Genomic DNA, 20,190 nt, shown 5'->3' on the forward strand with positions numbered 1-20,190 from the left:
CATTACTTCCAGACACATAAAGGCCTCACACAAGGAGATCCGATGTCCCCTATCCTGTTTAACATTGTGGTTGATATGTTAGCAATTTTGATAGGACGGGCTAAGGAGAATGGTCAAGTAGGTGGCTTGGTACCTCATCTTGTTGATGGAGGTGTTTCCATCCTTCAGTACGCTGATGATACAATCATCTTTATGGAGCATGACTTGGCCAAGGCGAGAAATATGAAGCTGGTGTTATGCCTTTTCGAACAATTGACCAGGTTAAAGATTAACTTTCACAAGAGCGAGTTGTTCTGCTTTGGTAGAGCCAAGGACGAACAGGAGGCTTATAGGCAATTGTTTGGGTGCGAGTTGGGGGATTTACTTTTCTCTTACCTAGGTATACCTATCCATCATCGTAAGCTGACAAACAGAGAATGGAAGTGAATTGAAGACCGATTTGAGAAGAAACTGAGTTGCTGGAAGGGCAAGCTCATGTCATATGGAGGCCGATTAATTCTGATAAATTCGGTGCTCACGAGTATGCCTATGTTTCTCTTATCGTTCTTTGAAGTCCCAGTTGGTGTCAGGAAAAGACTGGACTTTTATCGATCGCGTTTCTTTTGGCAGGGTGATGAACTCAAAAGAAAATACCGGGTAGCTAAATGGGATATCATCTGTAGACCGAAAGACCAAGGGGGTCTTGGTATTGAGAATCTTGAAGTTAAGAACAGATGCCTTCTCAGTAAGTGGCTGTGGAAGCTGTCCACTGAAACTGATGCCACGTGGGCGCAAATCCTTCGTAGCAAGTACCTTCAGACAAAAACTTTGTCCCAGGTGACAGTCAGGCCGACAGACTCGCCTTTCTGGAAAGTACTGATGAAAGTCAAACAATCTTTGTTTCATAGGACAAAGTTTATTATTGGCAACAGTGCTGGTACGCGTTTCTGGGAGGATACTTGGCTCAGAGAGACACCCTTGGGCATTCAATATCCGTCTTTATATCGTATTGTTCAACAACGTGAGGTGTTCGTTGCGACGGTATTTCAATCTATCCCCCTTAATATTCAATTCAGACGGTCGCTAGCGGGCAATCGTTGGGAAGAATGGCTCCATCTAGTTAGGAGACTGATGGAGGTTCATCTTTCTCAACAACCCGATGAATTACGCTGGAAGCTGACTAGGTCTGGAGTATTCACAGTTAAATCAATGTACATTGATGTTATTCATTCGAGCTCCATTCCTACCTCCAAGCATGTTTGGGCTGTCAAAGTTCCATTGAAAATAAAAGTGTTTATGTGGTTTGTCCATAAACAAGTTATTTTAACAAAGGACAACTAGATAAAGCGTAATTGGACAAGACATACTAGGTGTAGTTTCTGTGATCGGGATGAAACAATCAAACACCTCTTTCTTGATTGCCCGTTAGCCAAAGTTCTTTGGCGGACGGTCCACATTGCTTTTAATATTACTCCACCGAATTCTGTCAACATGTTATTTGGGACATGGCTTGATGGGGTTGAGCCTGACTTAGCGAGACATATTCGTGTTGGAGTGTGCGCTTTGCTGTGGACTATCTGGAATTGCAGAAATGATTTGGTTTTTAACAGAACATCACGTATTCACTTTTTGCAGGTTATTTTCTGAGCCACGGCAGTGATCCGTTCGTGGTCGCTACTCACTCCGACGGTGGCCAGGGAGCATTTGGTTACTGGATCTATCCGCTGGGAGATGGTAGCTCGGGATATCTTCAACCGGTTTGGATGGCGGTCATGTAATAGGATAGGCAATTAGTTTACCTATGTCTCTTTAGCCAGCCGGTTGTGGCATCTTCGTTTTGGCTAGTTTGTGTTTCTAGCCCTTTTTGGCTCTGTGTGAGCTTTCTTTTCAGTTTTTCCAGTTGGAGACTTTGGAACCTTATTGGAACCTTTTTATTTGGTAATAACACTAGTAGAAAAAGAGTCAAACGTGAAGCACATTAGTGCCGGTTTGTATTTGAGCCGGCACTAATGTATACATTAGTGCCGGTTCCAACGGCTAGCCGGGCCGCTTTCATTAGTACCGGTTCGTGGCGAACCTTTAGCACCGGTTCGTGCCACGAACCGGTACTAATGAGAGTGGTGGCAGGATGTTGTCAGACTGGGGCCCCCTCCATCCCCTTTAGTACCGGTTCTTGGCACGAACCGGTACTAAAGGTCGTCCTACATAAACCCTTTGTCCACCCGAGCTCGCTCTGTTCTTCCCCTTTCCCCTCTCCTCTCTGTTCTTCCCCTCTTCCTCTCGAGCTTATCACACATTTTTCCCAAATTTTGTCAAGATTTGAAGGCCCCCATCCATTGAAATGATCACAAAGGTTAGCAACTTTGTCCTTTCATCTCTCATTGCTAGATTTACTCTTGCAATGATTCGGATGTGGTATATATATTCTCTTTTAAAACTAGTTGCATTTCGTGTTTATGACAAATTATGCCCATCAAGTTGACATAGAAATTTTTTCTAGGAGGTATGTGAACCGGAAATTCCAACCGACCCTATTGTCGAGAGGTTAAATTTAGTTGAAAGAGAAAACGAGTACTTGAAAGAAAAATTGAAAAGAATTGAGGGGGAGAAGATGGAATTGGAGTTGCATGTTGCCGATGTCGTCGATGATCACAAGATCAAGATGGAGAAAATGCGCTTGAAGATTAGAAAGATTAGAAAATATGCCATCGATAGTGAGGCTTGGTATCATTATGCTGTTGGATCCATTGCATTTAAATGCTTTAGCTAGAGAGTTATTTGTTTGTTGCATTTAAGTGTTGTATGAACTTTATGTATGAACTTGTATTAATTTGGTCTATTCGGTGTTGTGTAATGAAGATGAGCCGGCAATGGATGTACGATGACCGATGCTCTCCCCAGTTCGTTGAGGGCGTGCATACTTTTCTGATTGCGGCTGAGGCAAACAAGCGGGCAGATGGTTTTATGCCTTGTCCATGTGCTGGCTATAAGAATGGTCACAATTACTCTACGTCAAGAACCATTCACGTCCACCTGTTTGAGTCCGGTTTCATGCCCCACTATAATGTTTGGACCAAGCACGGTGAAAGAGGGGTTATGATGGAAGACAATGAAGAAGAAGAGGACGACGACAGCTATCCTGGCCATGGGTTTCCTGAATACGATGATACAACAATGGGGGAAGAAGCTGAGCCGGTAATGCGGGAAGAAGCTGAGCCGGCAATGCGGGAAGAAGCTGAAGAAGAGGCATCAGATGAGCCCGTTGATGATCTAGGTCGGGCCATTGCCGATGCAAAGAGAAACTGCGCAAGTGATTTGGAGAAGAAGAAGTTGCAGCGCATGTTAGAGGATCACAAAAAATTGTTGTACCCGAATTGCGTAGGTGACAAGAAAAAGCTGGGCACCACACTAGAATTGTTGCAATGGAAGGCAGAGAATGGTGTATCTGACAAGGGATTTGGAAAGTTGCTGGTAATGATAAAGGATATGCTTCCAAAGGACAACGAATTGCCCGAGAGTACGTACGAAGCAAAGAAGGTTGTCTGCCCTCTAGGGTTAGAGGTGCAGAAGATACATGCATGCCCTAATGATTGCATCCTCTATCGCGGTGAGTACGAGGATTTGAACGCTTGCCCGGTATGTGGTGCATTGCGCTATAAGATCAGCCGCGATGACCCTGGTGATGTCGAGGGCCGGCGCCCCAGGAAGAAGATTCCAGCCAAGGTGATGTGGTATGCTCCTATAATACCACGGTTGAAACGTTTGTTCCAAAACAAAGAGCATGCCAAGGCGATGCGATGGCACAGAGAAGACCGTAAGAAAGACGGAAAGTTGAGAGTACCCGCCGACGGGTTGCAGTGGAGAAAAATCGAAAGAAAGTACGGGAAGGAGTTTGCAGATGACGCAAGGAGCGTATGGTTTGGTCTAAGCGCAGATGGCATTAATCCTTTTGGGGAGCAGAGCAGCAACCATAGCACCTGGCATGTGACTCTATGTTTGTATAACCTTCCTCCTTGGTTGTGCATGAAGCGGAAGTTCATTATGATGCCAGTGCTCATCCAAGGCCCTAAGCAACCCGGTAACGACATTGATGTGTACCTAAGGCCATTAGTTGAAGAACTCTTACAACTGTGGAATGGAACAGGTGTACGTGCGTGGGATGAGCACATGGGGGAAGATGACCTAAAGGCATTGTTGTTCGTGACCATCAATGATTGGCCTGCTCTCAGTAACCTTTTAGGACAGACAAACAAGGGATACCGCGCATGCACGCACTGTTTGGACGATACCGACAGTATATATTTGGCTAATAAGAATGTGTACCTGGGACATCGTCGATTTCTTCCGAGCAGGCATCCCATAAGAAAGAAAGGCAAGCATTTCAAAGGTGAGGCGGATCACCGGACGAAGCCTCGCCACCGTACTGATGCTGATGTACATGATATGGTCAAGGATTTGAAGGTGGTCTTTGGAAAGGGTCCTGGTGGACAACCTGTTCCAAATGACGCTGACGGACGCGCACCCATGTGGAAGAAGAAATCTATATTTTGGGACCTGCCCTATTGGAAAGACCTCGAGGTCCGCTCCGCAATCGACGTGATGCACGTGACGAAGAATCTTTGTGTGACCCTGCTTGGCTTCTTGGGCGTGTATGGGAAGACAAAAGATACACCTGAGGCACGGGAGGACCAGCAACGTATGCACGGAAAAGACGGCATACATCAGGGTCATGCAAGCTACGCTCTTACCAAAGAAGAGAAGGAAATCTTCTTTGAATGCCTGCTCAGTATTAAGGTACCGTCTGGCTTCTCGTCGAATATAAAGGGAATAATAAACATGGCAGAGAAAAAGTTCCAGAACCTAAAGTCTCATGACTGCCACGTGATTATGACGCAACTTCTTCCGGTTTTATTGAGGGGGCTTCTACCGGAAAACGTTCGATTAGCCATTGTGAAGCTATGTGCACTTCTCAATGCAATCTCTCAGAAGGTAATTGATCCAGAAATCATACCAAGGTTACAGAATGATTTGGTGCAATGTCTTGTCAGTTTCGAGTTGGTGTTCCCACCATCCTTCTTCAACATCATGACGCACGTCCTAGTTCACCTATGCGAAGAGATTAACGTTTTGGGTCATGTATTTCTACACAATATGTTCCCCTTTGAGAGGTTCATGGGAGTCTTAAAGAAATATGTTCATAACCATGCTAGGCCAGAAGGAAGCATCTCCAAGGGCCGCCAAAATGAGGAGGTCATTGAGTTTTGTATTGACTTTATTCCTGACCTTAAGCCGATTGGTGTTCCTGAATCGCGGCATAAGGGCAGACTGGATGGAAAAGGCACGCTAGGAGGGGAACAAATAATATGTATGGACGGACATTCTCTCACCGAAGCACACTACACAGTTCTATAGAATTCCGCCTTGGTGGCTCCGTATATGGATGAACACAAGAATTTGCTACGCTCCAAACACCCGGAGCGGTCTGATGACTGGATTACACGTGAACAAACCAGGAGTTTCGCCAGCTGGTTGCAAGCACGTACCATGCATGACACCTCTATTGAAGATGACCTGTACTTGCTGTCCCAGTTACCATCTTCGAATATAATGACTTTCAAAGGGTACGAGATAAATGGTAATACATTTTACACGATCGCCCAAGATAAGAAGAGCACCAACCAAAACAGTGGTGTCCGCTTTGATGCAGAAACCAAGACGGGAAAGGAAACATATTATGGTTATATACAGGACATATGGGAACTTGACTATCGACGTGGTTTGAAGGTCCCTTTGTTTCGGTGCAAATGGGTCAATATGACACGAGGCGGGGTAACGGAAGACCCGCAGTACGGAATGACAACAGTAGATCTCAACAATCTTGCGTATGCAGACGAACCATTCGTCCTAGCCAATGATGTGGCACAGGTTTTCTATGTGAAGGACATGTCTACCAAGCCAAGAAAAAGAAAAGATAAGGAAGCGAATGCATCGTACGATGAGTCAAAGCGGCACATAGTTCTTTCTGGGAAGAGAAACATCGTGGGAGTGGATGACAAGACAGACAAGTCAGAAGATTATGAAAAGTTTGATGAAATTGCTCCATTCACAGTGAATATTGACCCGAGCATCCCGTTAAATGATGAAGATTTTTCATGGCTACGACGCAAAGGGACACACGCGAAGAAAAAGTTTCACACCCAAAGATCTGGGATGTGATCGGCTTAACTATCATCACTTTCTTCTGTGTTTCACACCCAGGAGGGAATCTCTGTAATAGTTAGGGTAGCTAGTTATGTGTTTTGGCATTTGAAACGCGAAGAAATTTTATGTGCAAGCAAATTCTTTCATGCATTTACTGATTTTTTCAGCTAAATGACCCTGAAATTGAAAAGCATTTCAAATGAACTCAGAAAAGGTTGAAAGTTGGCATGGTATCATAATTTCACCCACATAGCATGTGCAAAAAAGTAGAGAGGATTACCGCAAAAACTGGATGCACTTCGTGTACAAAATGGACAATCTGTTTCGAAGTATCAGGGTTTCGGACGAAAACTCATCCGTTACAAAGGCATTTCATTTTTTAAATAACCTAAGCATTACCAAATTGAATATAATGATAAAACACACTAATATTAAACATAAGAAAAAAGAATCACTGAAAAATCTATTTTCAAAGTTAAGTTATTCACAAAAATAAATAAAGCAAAAAAAATAAGAAAAAAAGCCCACCTACTGGGCCACAGCGGCCTGCATACGACTAGAAACCCAAATTCAAGTTGGGCCAGGATGCAGGCCCGCTAGCCCAGTAGGCCCAACAGGGCATCGCAGAAGAGGTAGGCCCAGAAGGCCTGCTTAAGAGAGGAGCTCGAGACAGCAGCGACGGCGGGGCTTATAAGCAGGTGCGAGTGCCCCTCGGCTAGCGAGGTGGGACTAAACTTTTGTGCCCCTCGCCTGGCAGCGCACACCCTTTAGTACCGGGTCGTGGCACCAACCGGTACTAAAGGGGGGGCCTTTAGTACCGGTTGGAGCCACCAACCGGTACTAAAGGGGGTCGCTTCCCGCCGCTTGGGCTAGCCAAAACAGACCTTTAGTACCGGTTGGTGGCTCCAACCGGTACTAAAGGTGGGTTCTATATAAGAAAACACTTCAAAATTTCGTCAGTTTCTCATCTCTTCGTCTGCTGCTTCTCCTCTGCACCGTCGCCCGCCACCCCCGCCGTCTCCATATCCCTCGTCGCCGCCCCGGCCCGTCGCCGCCCCGTCCCCGTTGTCGCCGCCCCGTCGTCCCGTCCCCGTCGTCCCCCGTCGTCACCGCCGCCCCGTCCCGGCCGCGTCGTCACCGTCCCTGTCCTTGTCGCCGCCCCAGCCCGTACGTCCCCGTCCCCGTCGTCGCCGCCCCGTCGTCGCCGCGCCCGTCGCCGTCCCCGTGGCCTCTCGCCTCACCGGCCGGTGAGCGCGCACACACACACATACATTTTTAGTTATAGATTTTTCTATTTTTTAGAAATTGTTAGACATTTTTCTGTTTTTTAGAAATAGTTAGAAATGTTAGAATTGTTAGAATAGTTAGAAATGTTAGAATTGTTAGAAATGTTAGAATTGTTAGAATTTTTTCTGTTTTTTAGTTATAGAAATAGTTATAAAAAAGTTAGAATTGTTAGAAATTTTTCTGTTTTTTAGTTATAGAAATAGTTATAAAAAAGTTAGAATTGTTAGAAATTTTTCTTTTTTTTAGTTATAGAAATATTAGAAATGTTATAGAAATGTTAGTTATATATAGCATTGTTAGAAATGTTATAGAAATGTTAGAAATGTTAGTTATCAAAATCCAATCATTAAAAAAATGTTACTTTTTGCGGGCATATAGCTAGTATTTGTTGTCGTGCCCGGCCCGCATCCTCGCCGTCGACACGTCCGCGACGACGTCCAGCTGACCCATGTCCGGGACTGGGCTCCGCCGGGCTGGCACTGGGAGGTGCTGCCTGGAGGGGCGCGCCGCTTGATGAGGAACCCGGCCCCGGGTCCCGTCGTCGACCCTGATCTCGTTTGGTGGAGTTCGCGTGGGCCAGTTTCGGTGCGGAGGGAGCCGGCCCCGCCGGAGGTGGTACGTCGTCGTGTTAGGGAGGAGGACGAGCACGTCCATCGCTACATGGTTGCGTTAGAGGGCGGCAGGTTCTCCAATACCTGGCAGTTTCTTCAGGGATCTCACTTCAGCTATGATCCTGTGAGGGTTCCTTCTCTTTGGGTGTCCACCGCCCGCGTCGCAGGAACCGCGAGTGTCCTAGATTCTTCTGTAGTATTCGATCTTTAATTAGCTACCTAGCCAGTGATGTACTATTCAATATTATATATTATTCGAGACGATGTATTCGAGATTAAATCTATTATTCGAGACGATGTATTCGAGATTATATCTATTATTCGAGACGATGTATTCGAGATTATATCTATTATTCGAGATTATACTAAATTGTTTTATATTTCTTTTGGCATAGTTAAATAAAAGCTATGGCGGACAATACCGACAGAGAGAGAGAACGGACCATGTTCGATATCATACGCGGGCCAGATGATGATCAGAATGAAGAAGATTTTGACGGCTCCGAATTTCTAAACAACACCGGAGAGGGTGATATGATATTCGATCGCGACGACCGAATTGATGAAGTCATGAACTACGACGAAGAACATGTTGATCCTGAAACAACAAACACCGGCGAGGTATATATATTTATATAAGCAGGAATCTGGTGATCATCGCATGTTTTAAATGAGTTGAAGATATATTAACGAATCGATCTTTCTTCTTTCAGCCATCCGGATCGAGCAAATCTTCAGGCAAAAGGACGAAATGAGGTCCGAACAAAAAGTTGAAGGAGGGCGTAAAGTACAATATCGAGGCATTCAAACCTAATGGCGAACCATTAGTGCCTAAGAAGATTGCGGACAAGTTCGTTCGTCAGTGCGGAGTTCTTGTGAAGGACCAACTCCCGATCTCCCTTCAAGAATGGAGAAAGCCAGCAAAGCCACGTCCAAATGTTACTTTTGTCGACGAGAATAAAAAAACTGCTTTGGGATACTCTCATGGAACATTTCACCCTACCAGATCATTTCACAGAAGCAGATGTGCAGAAAGTCAAGGACGCTGCTTTTAGGAAGATGGCGGTTGCATTCAAGAACCACAAGAGAACGACGTGGGAGAAGTACGTCAAGGGAGGAAGGAAGACTCTAGTATTCGAGGGGATACTAGAGAATCAAAGTGCTCATTGGGACGATTTCGTGAAATTCAAGGATTCATAATTAGCTAAGGAACGGTCGAGAATAAACAAGAAGAATGCCGAAAAAAGGATAAGTTCCATAAGCTGGGGCCAGGTGGCTACGCGGTGGCAATGCCTAAGTGGGATAAGTCTGAGAAAGAGATGGAGGATGCAGGTGTCACTCCGGTTACTAAGAGCTGGCCCCCCAGGTGCAGGACTTGGTTCTATGCGCATGGGGGGGAGTTGGACCCGAAGACAGGCAATGTTTCGACGAAGGCATGTCTGAACGGAGCCGACGATGCGATACTTGTTGCAATAGAAGAGGCTCGATCGGGGGTGTTCCAGCCCAACAGAGAGAACGACGAGCTTACGCGTGCCCTGGGAAATCCTGAACACCCGGTAAGAACACGAGGCAAGGGCGCTATTCCGTGGTATGAGGGGTTTTCGGACTGGAACGCCGACTACAGAACCCGTGCGAGAAAGAAGATTGCGGAGGAGAAGAAGAGGAAGATGGAGGAGGAGCAGAGGAAGTGGGACTATGAACGCCTTCAAGGCCTAGAAGCAAGTCAAGCGGAATTGGCACTTAAATTCCAGCGGCAGCAGGAGTAGATCGACTCACTTAGCCGGCAAAGGGGGTCTCAGCATCTGCAGCAGCTAGCGGATGATCCAGCATTGGATACCACCGCCCCATCCATGCCGAGAAGCAGCATGGGTTCCGCCCCGAGCGACGCAGTGCTGGATAGATACCCCGTGGATGACATCACGGAGAACACTAACTGCGAGCTACACTTCAAAATGAAGAACATATCCATGAAGGTGGCGGACGCCGTTGCTTTTTCAAATTCCCCCGAGGAAACCTTCCATTGCAACCCGATTCCAGCGGGCTATGCTCGTGTCTTGGTTGATGAGGTGGTGGACCCATATTCAGAGCTACAGCTTGACATTCCTGGAGGTGACGACGAGCACACATTGGGAGAGGCCATACATCATGTCATCCTATGGAGAAAGGATTGCATCATCTTTCGAAGGCCACCGACACCGCGTCACCCGACTCCTCGTCGAAGTCCGCCACCGAGTCAGCAGACTCCCGCTCCAAGTCCACCAACACGTGAGGCCACTCCTCCTCCTCCAAGTCCGGCAAAGTGTCAGGCCACTCCTCCTCCAAGTCCGACACAGCGTCAGACGTCCACTCCTCCTCCAAGTCCGGCACAACCTCAGGCCACTCCTCCTCCAAATCCGGCACAGCTTCAGGCCACTCCTCCTCGTCCAACTCAGCCCCGTCAGCCGTCTCCGCCGCCTCAGCAATCGCAGAAGAGACACCCCGCAGCTATGGTGCATAGCGGTACCAGTCGAGGTCATAGTACAGGAAGTACAGGCGGAGGCAAGCGATATAAATATGGTCCAAACCTCAGTACTCCTCTTCCTGAGAGGGCTTATGACAGGACCGAGGAGCAAACCAATGCCATAGTGCGGGCAGAAGTCGACGCCCATTTTGGACCGAAACCGCCACCGCCGCCAAGGGAGAAAGTGCCTATGGAAGTAGTTGACCACTTCATTCGTATGGCTCAACCACCAGCTCCTAAGCCTGTTGACACAGACTATGAGCGCCACATCAGGAAGTTACATCGACAATGTCTACAGAAGGAGGCGAGCTCGAGCTCGAGCAAACAACAAGCAGCTGTCAAAAAATGCAGGAAAACCGTTGCCCAGCTGGGAGAACAGGCGGCGCAATCGACCCCCCCGCTTGTTGTGCCACCAACAACACATGACAGTACGCGCGCCCAATATTATTGTGGCCAAACAGTTTACGTTCCCGAGGTGGGCGATGTGGTAATAACCCAGGAGCATATAATGCAGGCTGAAACTCTCAAAATCACTGTTGGACAACTCCTCGAGATCGAGGACATGCCTGTGCTTAAAGAGGAGGAAATAAAACAGAAATATGCCCGGGGCCAACCTTTGGTCAAGCCAGAAGAGGTCAAGAAGCTCCAAACGAGAATGTATGAATTACATGAATGGTACATGAACATTACCAAGAGATCCGATCGAGAGTCCCTCATGGTGCAAGTCAAGAAGGATCATTACTACCATGAGAAACCTGTGACCGTTGAGTATTCTGAACTGTTTCAGTTATACAATCAAGACGCACTCGACAAATCTATCGTCAGTTGCTATTGTCTGTAAGTGATTTCTTTCTGTAATTTAAGTCTCAAGCTAGCTGTAGTGATCCTTTTGATCAATCATTACCTGTAATTATCCTCACTATATTCTTTTCTGTGGTATTATGCAGGATGAAGATGTATGAAATGAGAAAAGGTGGACGCTATGGCATTGGGTTCATTGACCCAAACACCGTTAATGAATACACATGGAAAATAAACAAGCATTATGAAAAGCAGGTAGAGGACAGCATGCTAGAGTTCTTGAAGCGCCTCAAATACAATGAAGATATACTACTTCCTTACAACTTCCAGTGAGTCACACTTTCTTGTACTACAAATTCTCTGTTTTTGCCTACTAGCTAGCTACATGTTTTTGCTTACATATGCCCGCTTAATTAAGACATGCAAACGTGTGTGCATGCAGATTTCACTGGATCTTGTGTATCATTAAAGTTGACGCCGGAACAGTTGAAATACTGGACTCGCTACTCAAAGCAAATAGTGACTATAACATCTTGTTTGGGATAGTCAACAGGTAATTTCAATCATTATTAACTATATATCTCGGCCTATTTAGTTCGTCATTTCATGATATGAACTATTTAATAACCCCTTTATTCATTTTCTTTGTCGGCGGGTAGGGCTTGGGCAAGGTTCATCAGCGTCACGGAAGGCGAATGGAAACGACAGCTGAAATGGTTTCGACCCAAGGTAAGTAATTAAGTAGTACTAGCTAGCTAGCTGCCATCTCTTTAATTATCATGCTTGATTAATTATTATCTGATCAAATTAAATTCCATTCTCGTAATAAAGGCCCTGAAGCAGGCGCAGGGGACTGATCTGTGTGCATTCTGCGTTTGCGAGAACATTCGCATGATGGCGTCCGAAAGGAGCAGATCTCAAAGACAGGAATGGGTACGCTTGTCAGAACACTATTCACAATTTTTACACCATTATCGATATCTAGTCACACAACTAATACACATGCATATTGATCTCCTTCTTAACAGTTCAAAGAGGTGCGGGACAAGCTCCTAGAAACGGAGCGCGTAGAAGCACTTCAAAAGGAAATAGCGGGATTTTTGCTCGACCATGTCATAAATCTGAAGGGAGAATACTATTACCCGCTACCGCCCCCATCGACCAGGTCATGAACCACTTCCAATTGTCATCGTGCTCCGAAGGCACCAATTAGTCTAATGCCACTGGCTCAGAAGGCAACATGCATATGTAGGAAAAATTGTATATAGCTATACATGTGTGTATGTGTAAATTAATATGGTGGTTTGTGAGACATTGATGATATATATATGATTGGTTCTACTAGAAATTCTACTTATATATATATATATATATATATATATATATATATATATATATATGCATAACGTGTACAATGTGTAGTACCGTAAAATACCAGCAAACGAAAAAGAATTAAAATGGAAAACACAAAATTAAATGAAAAAGAAATCATAAAACCAAAAACCCCCCAAACATTATAGTACCGGTTGGTGTTACCAATCGATACTAAAAGGCTCCCGGCCCCCGGAGCTGGCTCGTGCCACGTGGTTGCCCTTTAGCACCGGTTCGTGCTGAACCGGTACTAAAGGGGGGGGGCTTTAGTGCCCACACTTTAGTGCCGGTTACCTAACCGGCACTAAAGGGCCTTACGAACCGGTGCTATTGTCCGGTTCTGCACTAGTGTAAGATGGCCGTATGCATCATTCTGATGCAGAGGCCGGGGAGAACCCCTTTTCAAAAAAAAATTCTTTCCTTCTAAAATATAATCTGTCCCGGAAACCAAGTTATTGGGGGCACTACTAGGCGTCGGCGCACTGGCCCAACCTTTCGGTCAATCGGCTGCTAGCCACCCGATCTAAAAGCTGTGAACCGTCATATCTCTTTTCTTTGTCCTTTTCCCTCCTTGTATTTCTGCTGGGCATGCATGGATAAAAAACACACAACGAACGCCATTGATCCTTGCCTGCACAACCTCGAAGCTTCGCTGGCTCCTCATCGTTGGCCGCTCGCTGCTCGCCGCCGCAGTCGGCGCTCGTCTGTTGCAACAAAAAATAGCAACGCTAGTTTGAAAAGCAAAACGCATGGTTCCAGCAAATAATTGATATGGTTCCAGCAAATAATAATGTGGTTCCAGCAAAATTGATGTTTTTCCAGCGAAACACATTGATATGGTTCCAGCAAAAAACAAACATAGTTTCAACAAAAAAAACCATATAGTTCCAGCAAAATTGAAAAGGGGTTTCCACCAAAAAAAAATCAATGCAGCAAAAAAGGCATGGCGTCGTCGTGGTAGCAGCCCCAACACCATCCTCACCGGTTGCAGCACGACAAAAATCTGGTTCCAGCAAAAATCCTGTGCAGCAAAAAACATGGCACCCCCGCCGTCGTGGCCGCCTAGCACTTTCCTCTCCTGATGCAGCAAATCGAGAAACTCATTCCAGCAAAAATCGAAGTGTTTCCAGCAAAAATCAAAAGGGTTTTTATCATTTTTGCCATTGGCTGTCTAACGCTACTCAGTTTTGCCACTAAATGCTTTCACTAATCAAAAATGCCACTGTTCGGTTAGACACAAACTCAGAAATGTCATTTTTCATCATTACCGTCTGGTCAATGCATGTTGACTGGAGGTAGATGACGAAACTACCCCTGTCCCATTTGTAAGGGGCGCATGAGAAAAAGATAATTAAATTTGGGAGGATGGGTGATTGAACCGGAGACCACAGGCTGCACAGCGCGCGAGCTAACCAACTGACCCTGGGAAGCACTTTGTTTTGTTAGGAGATATATGTTTCATATACAGATATCCGAACCTAACTAAACAGAACCCTTATCTAATCTTTTACCCGATCTGTTCATGGCAGTTTCCCCAGCCGGAACCAAATATCCCCAGCCGCCGCCTGCCAAACTCCTCACCTGGCACCGCCGGTCGCCGGGATGCCCGCCCAGCTCCGGCGCGCCCCTACTCGCCGCAGCTGCGGCGCCTCCCGCCGAGTGCCGCCACCACCGCAGCTTCGGCTCTTCCTCCCGCCGGGCACCGCCACCAGAGGCAGGCAGCTCCGGCGCTTCTCCCGCCATACTCTGCATCTCCTCCCGAGTCTTGAAGGGCAGTTGTACCACGGCAATGGCGACGAACAGCACGACCGAATCAGAGGGTTTCCTCGGCCAAAGGACGCCCCAGCATGACATAGGCTCTGAAATTCCTGCATTGTGAGTGTACTAATTCTCAGTGTGAGTGTGTGGTTCAATATAACTTGTAGAGGTCGAAATTTGTACATATAATATGTAGTGGCTGACTTTGCCTTACTGATAATCACATGCAATTTGGTACTTGTGTTCCTGATGGTCAGGATGGATGCGGATACTGCTTGTATGCTGACAGTTAGGATGGAAACAAGCCGTGAGAATAGCGATGGTCTCAAGCGATATGTTGGCGGCTTTGATTTTCATCTATTCGTAGAACCTAGTATCACACACAAAACATTGCTGCACAAACTGTGTGATACCTATCCATGGGGGTGGCGTGATTACGTTGAGTTGAAGTACTATGACAGGGAGCAGAATAAATGGGTTGCTGTTGTATGTGATGATGATGCAGCTTTGATGTTTGGAAAACATCAAGATTCAAAGAAAATATCTATGCAAATTGAGGTTCTTCAAAAATCCCAAACTCCTAGCACACCTAGCCATAATCCACCTACACAACCTTGTTACAGTGAGAGTCAACATACAGGGAGTCGGGCAGTTGATGTTGATACAGTCAACATACATGGAGTCAGGCAGTCTAATAGTGTTGACGATGCTAATAGAGACATAATCGATGATGCTATACCTGATGATGCTATTCTCTCGGATAATGATGATGAGGGGCAATATCCAAACTTAGTCAAGAAGTCTACCAAAGAAGATGATTCGGCAGATATGGAAGAGGAAGATAATCCTCCAGCATATGAATCCACTGACACTAAAGAGGAAGAAGAGAATAGAGACATGGGTTTAGTTGATGAAGAGGAAGAGGAGGAGGAGGACAGACATGGGTTTAGTCAACACACTGACGCTTGCAAAGGTTTAGAGACAGCAGTAGAACAAGTGTGGTCTGGAGTGGAGCATAGGGAGTGTATGAGGCATCTTGCTGCAAATTTTTGAAAAAAATTCAAGGGCAAGGTCTATGATGATAATCTTTGGGTTGCAAGCTTAACTTTCAGCTCTAGAAAGCACAACTGGCATATGAAACAGATCCTTGCTAAGAAGAGTGTCCAAAAATATATGACTGAACACCACACAAAGATATGGTATAGAAGCAAGTTCAATGAAATATGCAAGGTTGACTATGTCAATAACAACCTCGCAGAGTCATTTAATAGCAAAGTCAGAAAAGTTAAGTCTCTTCTTATTATCGACATGTTGGACAAGATTAGGCAGATGATAATGGAGAAGTTTGATCTGTGGATGAGGATAGCATTAGAAAAATGGCTTGGTCATCTCATAATACCAAGTGTGATAAAGGCACTGCATGCCAAATCCAAAGGTAAATATCATGTACTCTTTCAATTGATTAATTTCATAACAACTCAATTCAATAATCAATGTTTTGTGTTCTTTTCAGGGCTGAAGATGATGGTAATTAGACGCAGTGATGTTGAGGCAGAAATTACTGCAGTGGACAAAGAGAATAGGGAATGAGGTACCCTGTTGACATTGCAAAGGAAACATGTAGCTGCAGGCAATGGCAGGTCAAGGGTTTGCTATGTATCCATGCCCTGTACTTTATTACTTCACTACGAGGTCCAGTATCAGAAATTGAACCATATGTACATGAGTTCTACTCCGTTGCAAAATTTAAGGCTGCGTATGCGGACAACATACCTGCAATGGTAGGCAAGCAACAATGGGACATTGTTGACCCTGGCTTCAAACTACATGCTCCAGTGTTGAGGAGGCCAAAAGGCCGACCAAGGAAGACTAGAATTAGATCTAGTGCTGAAGGTGCTGGCGTGGGCGCTAGGAAAAGGAAGTGCAAGCGATGCGGAGGCTTCGGGCACATTGCCAGATTGTGCACAAATCCAGTTGACCCAGCATTTGGAGAAGATGAGGCTGACCTCCAAGCTAGGGAAGCCCCTTTTGTGGCAGGAGAAGGCGACCCTGAACTATCAATGGTTGCAAGTTCTGCTAGGTAACATCAAAAGAACATGTGCTTTTCTATATATATTTTCAACATCTTTTTTCATTCTTTTTTGCAATATGACTAACTTTTGTACAGCTCAAAGAAAAGTGTGAAGAACACTAGGAAAAGGAAGGACATGCAAAATGAAGTTTGTACCACAACCGATGGACCTGCAAGTGGATTTGTTTCGTCTCCCATGCATATTCGAATTGCAAATGCGGAACTACCAGACAGTCCTGCTAAAAACACAAGAAGCAAAAAGAAGCTACATATGTGAAGTTTGTGTGATCGTGACCTTTTGCTTGTGAACCTGGACATGTTTCCTTTCAACCTTATGCATGTTTGAGAATTTGGACATTTATATTTCGACCAACAAGTGGATGTTATTGAACCTTATTTATGTTTGTGAACCTTATTTATGTTTGTGAACCTGATTTCGACCAACAAGTGGATGTTATTGAACCTTATTTATGTTTTCGAACCTTATTTATGTCTGTGAACCACTTTGTGTTTGTGTCGTTTTCAAAAAAATGGGCAGCAACCATGCTGAAATTTTCAGAGAAATTTAGAATACCATGTGATCGTGCTGTCATATGTGTTGTTTCTGTCAATTAGTGTGTGACCGTCAAAAAATTTGGGTGTGGCGGTCTGCCTCATTTGTTATGTCTACTAGTACCAGACAATTTGTACTAGCCGGCCAGCCGCTCGTGCGGATCTTTTGTCCATACTAACTTTCAAACCGAAGTTCAACTATCTAGCAACAGGAAAATATACGAGACGTTGTTGTGTTGGAATATTATTCCATATAAACATATAATTGATATATCTCCTTCTACATCATAACATCTCCTTAGCTCAGTTGGTTTGCTCGCTCCTTACTAGAGGTTGTGGGTCTTGGGTTCGAAACCCCAAGATGATGATTTTTATTCTATTTTCATGCGCCCCTTACAAATTGTCCCACAAGTCAACACAGAGAGACGGGGGGTTCATAAACGGTTTTTATTCTATTTTCATGCGCCCCTTACAAATGGTCCCACAAGTCAACACAGAGAGACGGGGGGTTCATAAACGGGCTACGGGTATTTTTGTCATCTACCTCCAGTCAACGTGCATTGACCAGACGGTAAAGGTGAAAAATGGCATTTCTGAGTTTGTGTCTAATGGAACAGTGACATTTTTTATTAGTAAAAACATTTAGTGGCAAAATTGAGTAGCGTTAGACAGCCAATGACAAAACTGATAAAAACCCAAATCAAAAAAGGCAGCAACTTACCACAACCCACCGCGGTCGCCGCCCCACCACCATCCTCGCTGGTTGAAGCAAATCCCCCGCCGGTTGAAGCAAATCCCCACACCGGGTCAAGCATCGCATCTCACTGGTCGCAACGCGTTACCTTGGACATCGCCACCGCTCCAAGGACGCAACAGGCTCTGCCACAGGCCGGTCGCACCACGGCCTCACATCCATGGGCGCGGCTCACCGCGGCCGCAGGCGCAGCTCGCCGCGGGCGTTTGGTAGAGTAGCCATGGCAGGGATAGAAGAAACAAAAGGTGGTGGTGGTGGCCATGGCCAGCCGGCATCGCGTCGCCGGTGGCAGAGGATCTCGTCGGCGGCGCGCGAGACGAGGTGGAGCAGTGCTGCAAAAGTGGAGGAGATGGGAGCGTCATGGGATGAGATTAGTGGATGTGGTCGCTTGAGCCTCTGAGAAGATAAGGTGAAGGAAGGGTGGTGGACAGGTCCCACTTGAGATGCGTACTTGTGACGCACGTGCACGACCGGCGCAATGTTCAGCTGGTCCGCCGGGTACAAGCATTTACCTTTTTCATAGCAATATACGTACAATGTTAATTTCCGACTAGCAAACTTGAAACGTACTGCCAATTTAGAGGAATGCCAACTCAATGCAGATAGAGTAGATTTTAAAAAAAAATTCCGGGCCAGGAAATCAGGAAAACGTCCGGAAGCCGAAACCAGATACCGGAAAATACTGCTGCCGTTCAAAAAATTAAATGGATTCGAATTTAAACACCCAGGGCTATATCGAATAAGGTTTGTATGCATGTAGTGGCACAACACAGCGCCTAGCTTGGTGGCAAAGCTCTTGCTCTAGTACCACATGCATGCATGGTCATGGGATCAATTGTATAATTGAACAAGGCAACAAGGAAGTTGGAAACCAAACTGTTGGGTTTATTTAGTTCTGAGATACCTCTTCCTGAGAAATAATGTGCCGTAAGAGTGGTAGTTGAGTAGCAACAGAAATCGGCGAATGTCGTCGGCTTGATTCCTTAGATAATCAAGGGGAACAAATGCTTTCTCTTAACAAAAGAGAGGAGTGGTCTGAATAATTGCTTGCTTAACAAATGACCTCATATTACTCTGCTGTAGGGCAGGAAAAATCAACACAAAAGAGAAGACTAGTCTGAAACCCAAGGACGAGCACCAAAACACAATGTCTGAATTGCTTGTTCAATATCCCTAATGTTTCAAACCAAATATACTATATCTGAAAGTGCATGCAGCAGCCATCAGACCCAAAAATCAAACTCAATCAAACTTTCTTGTGTCAGTTTAAAATGATCAGTAGAGGCGTATATATCTGAACCTAAAACAAACTTTTGGCTAGTACCTGTGTACTGCTGAAAATCGAACACAAGAAACTAGTCTGAACGCTGCAAACCCCCAAACACTCTTGAAAAATGATGTTGCAGTATGCAGGCCTCTCTATTCACCCCATAAATTCATAATAAAGATCCACCAAAACGCACCAGCACCAACATCAGCAGCAGTAAATGAGTGAGTTATACAAAGAACACTGCCATAGCTAAGTTCTGCTGCACACGACACAAGTCCTTTTCAAACAATCTAGAAATAAATTCATAATAAAGATCCACCAAAACGCACAAATGGGTACATAATGGTTGCAGTCTGGAACAAATAATCATAATTACCATTACTCTTCTATTTTATTTAGTAAAAGCTGTTCATCCAGAAACCTCACAACACATTATTTATTTATTCAACTGCCCCTGGACCACAAACTGAAACTAGGTTTTGAGAATTCCTAATCTCCAATTTCTCAATTGATGCAAGATTACTGCTCCAAATGTCAACTGGAATGGATGAGACGAGGGATGTGAGGTTTTTTAGGCAGCTGGGAACAGATGAACACAGCTGGGCTTTTGGAGAGATGATAACAATACCAATCTATTTGTCAGTTGAGACCTGGGCATCCACAAACCACAAGGAAAACTCTCAAGCCTTCACCTGGCAGGGACACTAACTCCCCACAACTTCCGATTTCAATTTCCTCAATAGCAGGAAAATATTCTTGTGTTAGGAGGTCATCAAGGGTTGACAATTTATGACAGGACAGTAAGGACCGAGAATGCCCTAATGACCATGTTAACAGCTAATAAAAACAGACAAGGAAAAGTTTACACCACCACTCAGACCAGAGCCTGACCTAATTAAAGCACGAAAGCAAAGCACGGCCCACAAAGCAATGCAACCTAAGTGACCTGATGCCTGTAATTCTTATCTCCTGCCTGTGACCCACGACCTGTATGTATTCCTCTTTGATGACACCAAGGACGGATCTGATATTGAA

General features: G+C 45.3%; 1 protein-coding gene across 4 annotated transcripts; it reads right to left on the reverse strand.

Moving 5' to 3' along the window:
- Positions 1 to 13,523: 13,523 nt before the first annotated feature.
- On the reverse strand, positions 13,524 to 18,288 carry LOC125540498. 4 transcript variants are annotated; one of them, XM_048704109.1, is made up of 3 exons: positions 17,853 to 18,286; positions 14,262 to 14,634; positions 14,073 to 14,172 (listed from the first exon to the last, which is right to left on the reverse strand). In XM_048704109.1, exons 1-3 carry the CDS (start codon positions 17,949 to 17,951, stop codon positions 14,159 to 14,161), a joined length of 486 nt encoding a protein of 161 aa, XP_048560066.1. In that variant the 5' UTR covers positions 17,952 to 18,286; the 3' UTR covers positions 14,073 to 14,158. The 4 variants fall into 4 exon arrangements, 3 of the variants coding, with proteins under 3 accessions (XP_048560066.1, XP_048560065.1, XP_048560067.1); XR_007297336.1 differs by lacking the exons at positions 14,073 to 14,172; positions 14,262 to 14,634 and adding an exon at positions 13,524 to 13,828 and having other exon boundaries at positions 17,853 to 18,288; XM_048704108.1 differs by having other exon boundaries at positions 14,073 to 14,634.
- Positions 18,289 to 20,190: the final 1,902 nt, after the last annotated feature.

The sequence above is a fragment of the Triticum urartu genome, chromosome 2 (assembly GCF_003073215.2).
Source record: "Triticum urartu cultivar G1812 chromosome 2, Tu2.1, whole genome shotgun sequence".
In the NCBI taxonomy this organism is placed as follows: domain Eukaryota; kingdom Viridiplantae; phylum Streptophyta; class Magnoliopsida; order Poales; family Poaceae; genus Triticum; species Triticum urartu.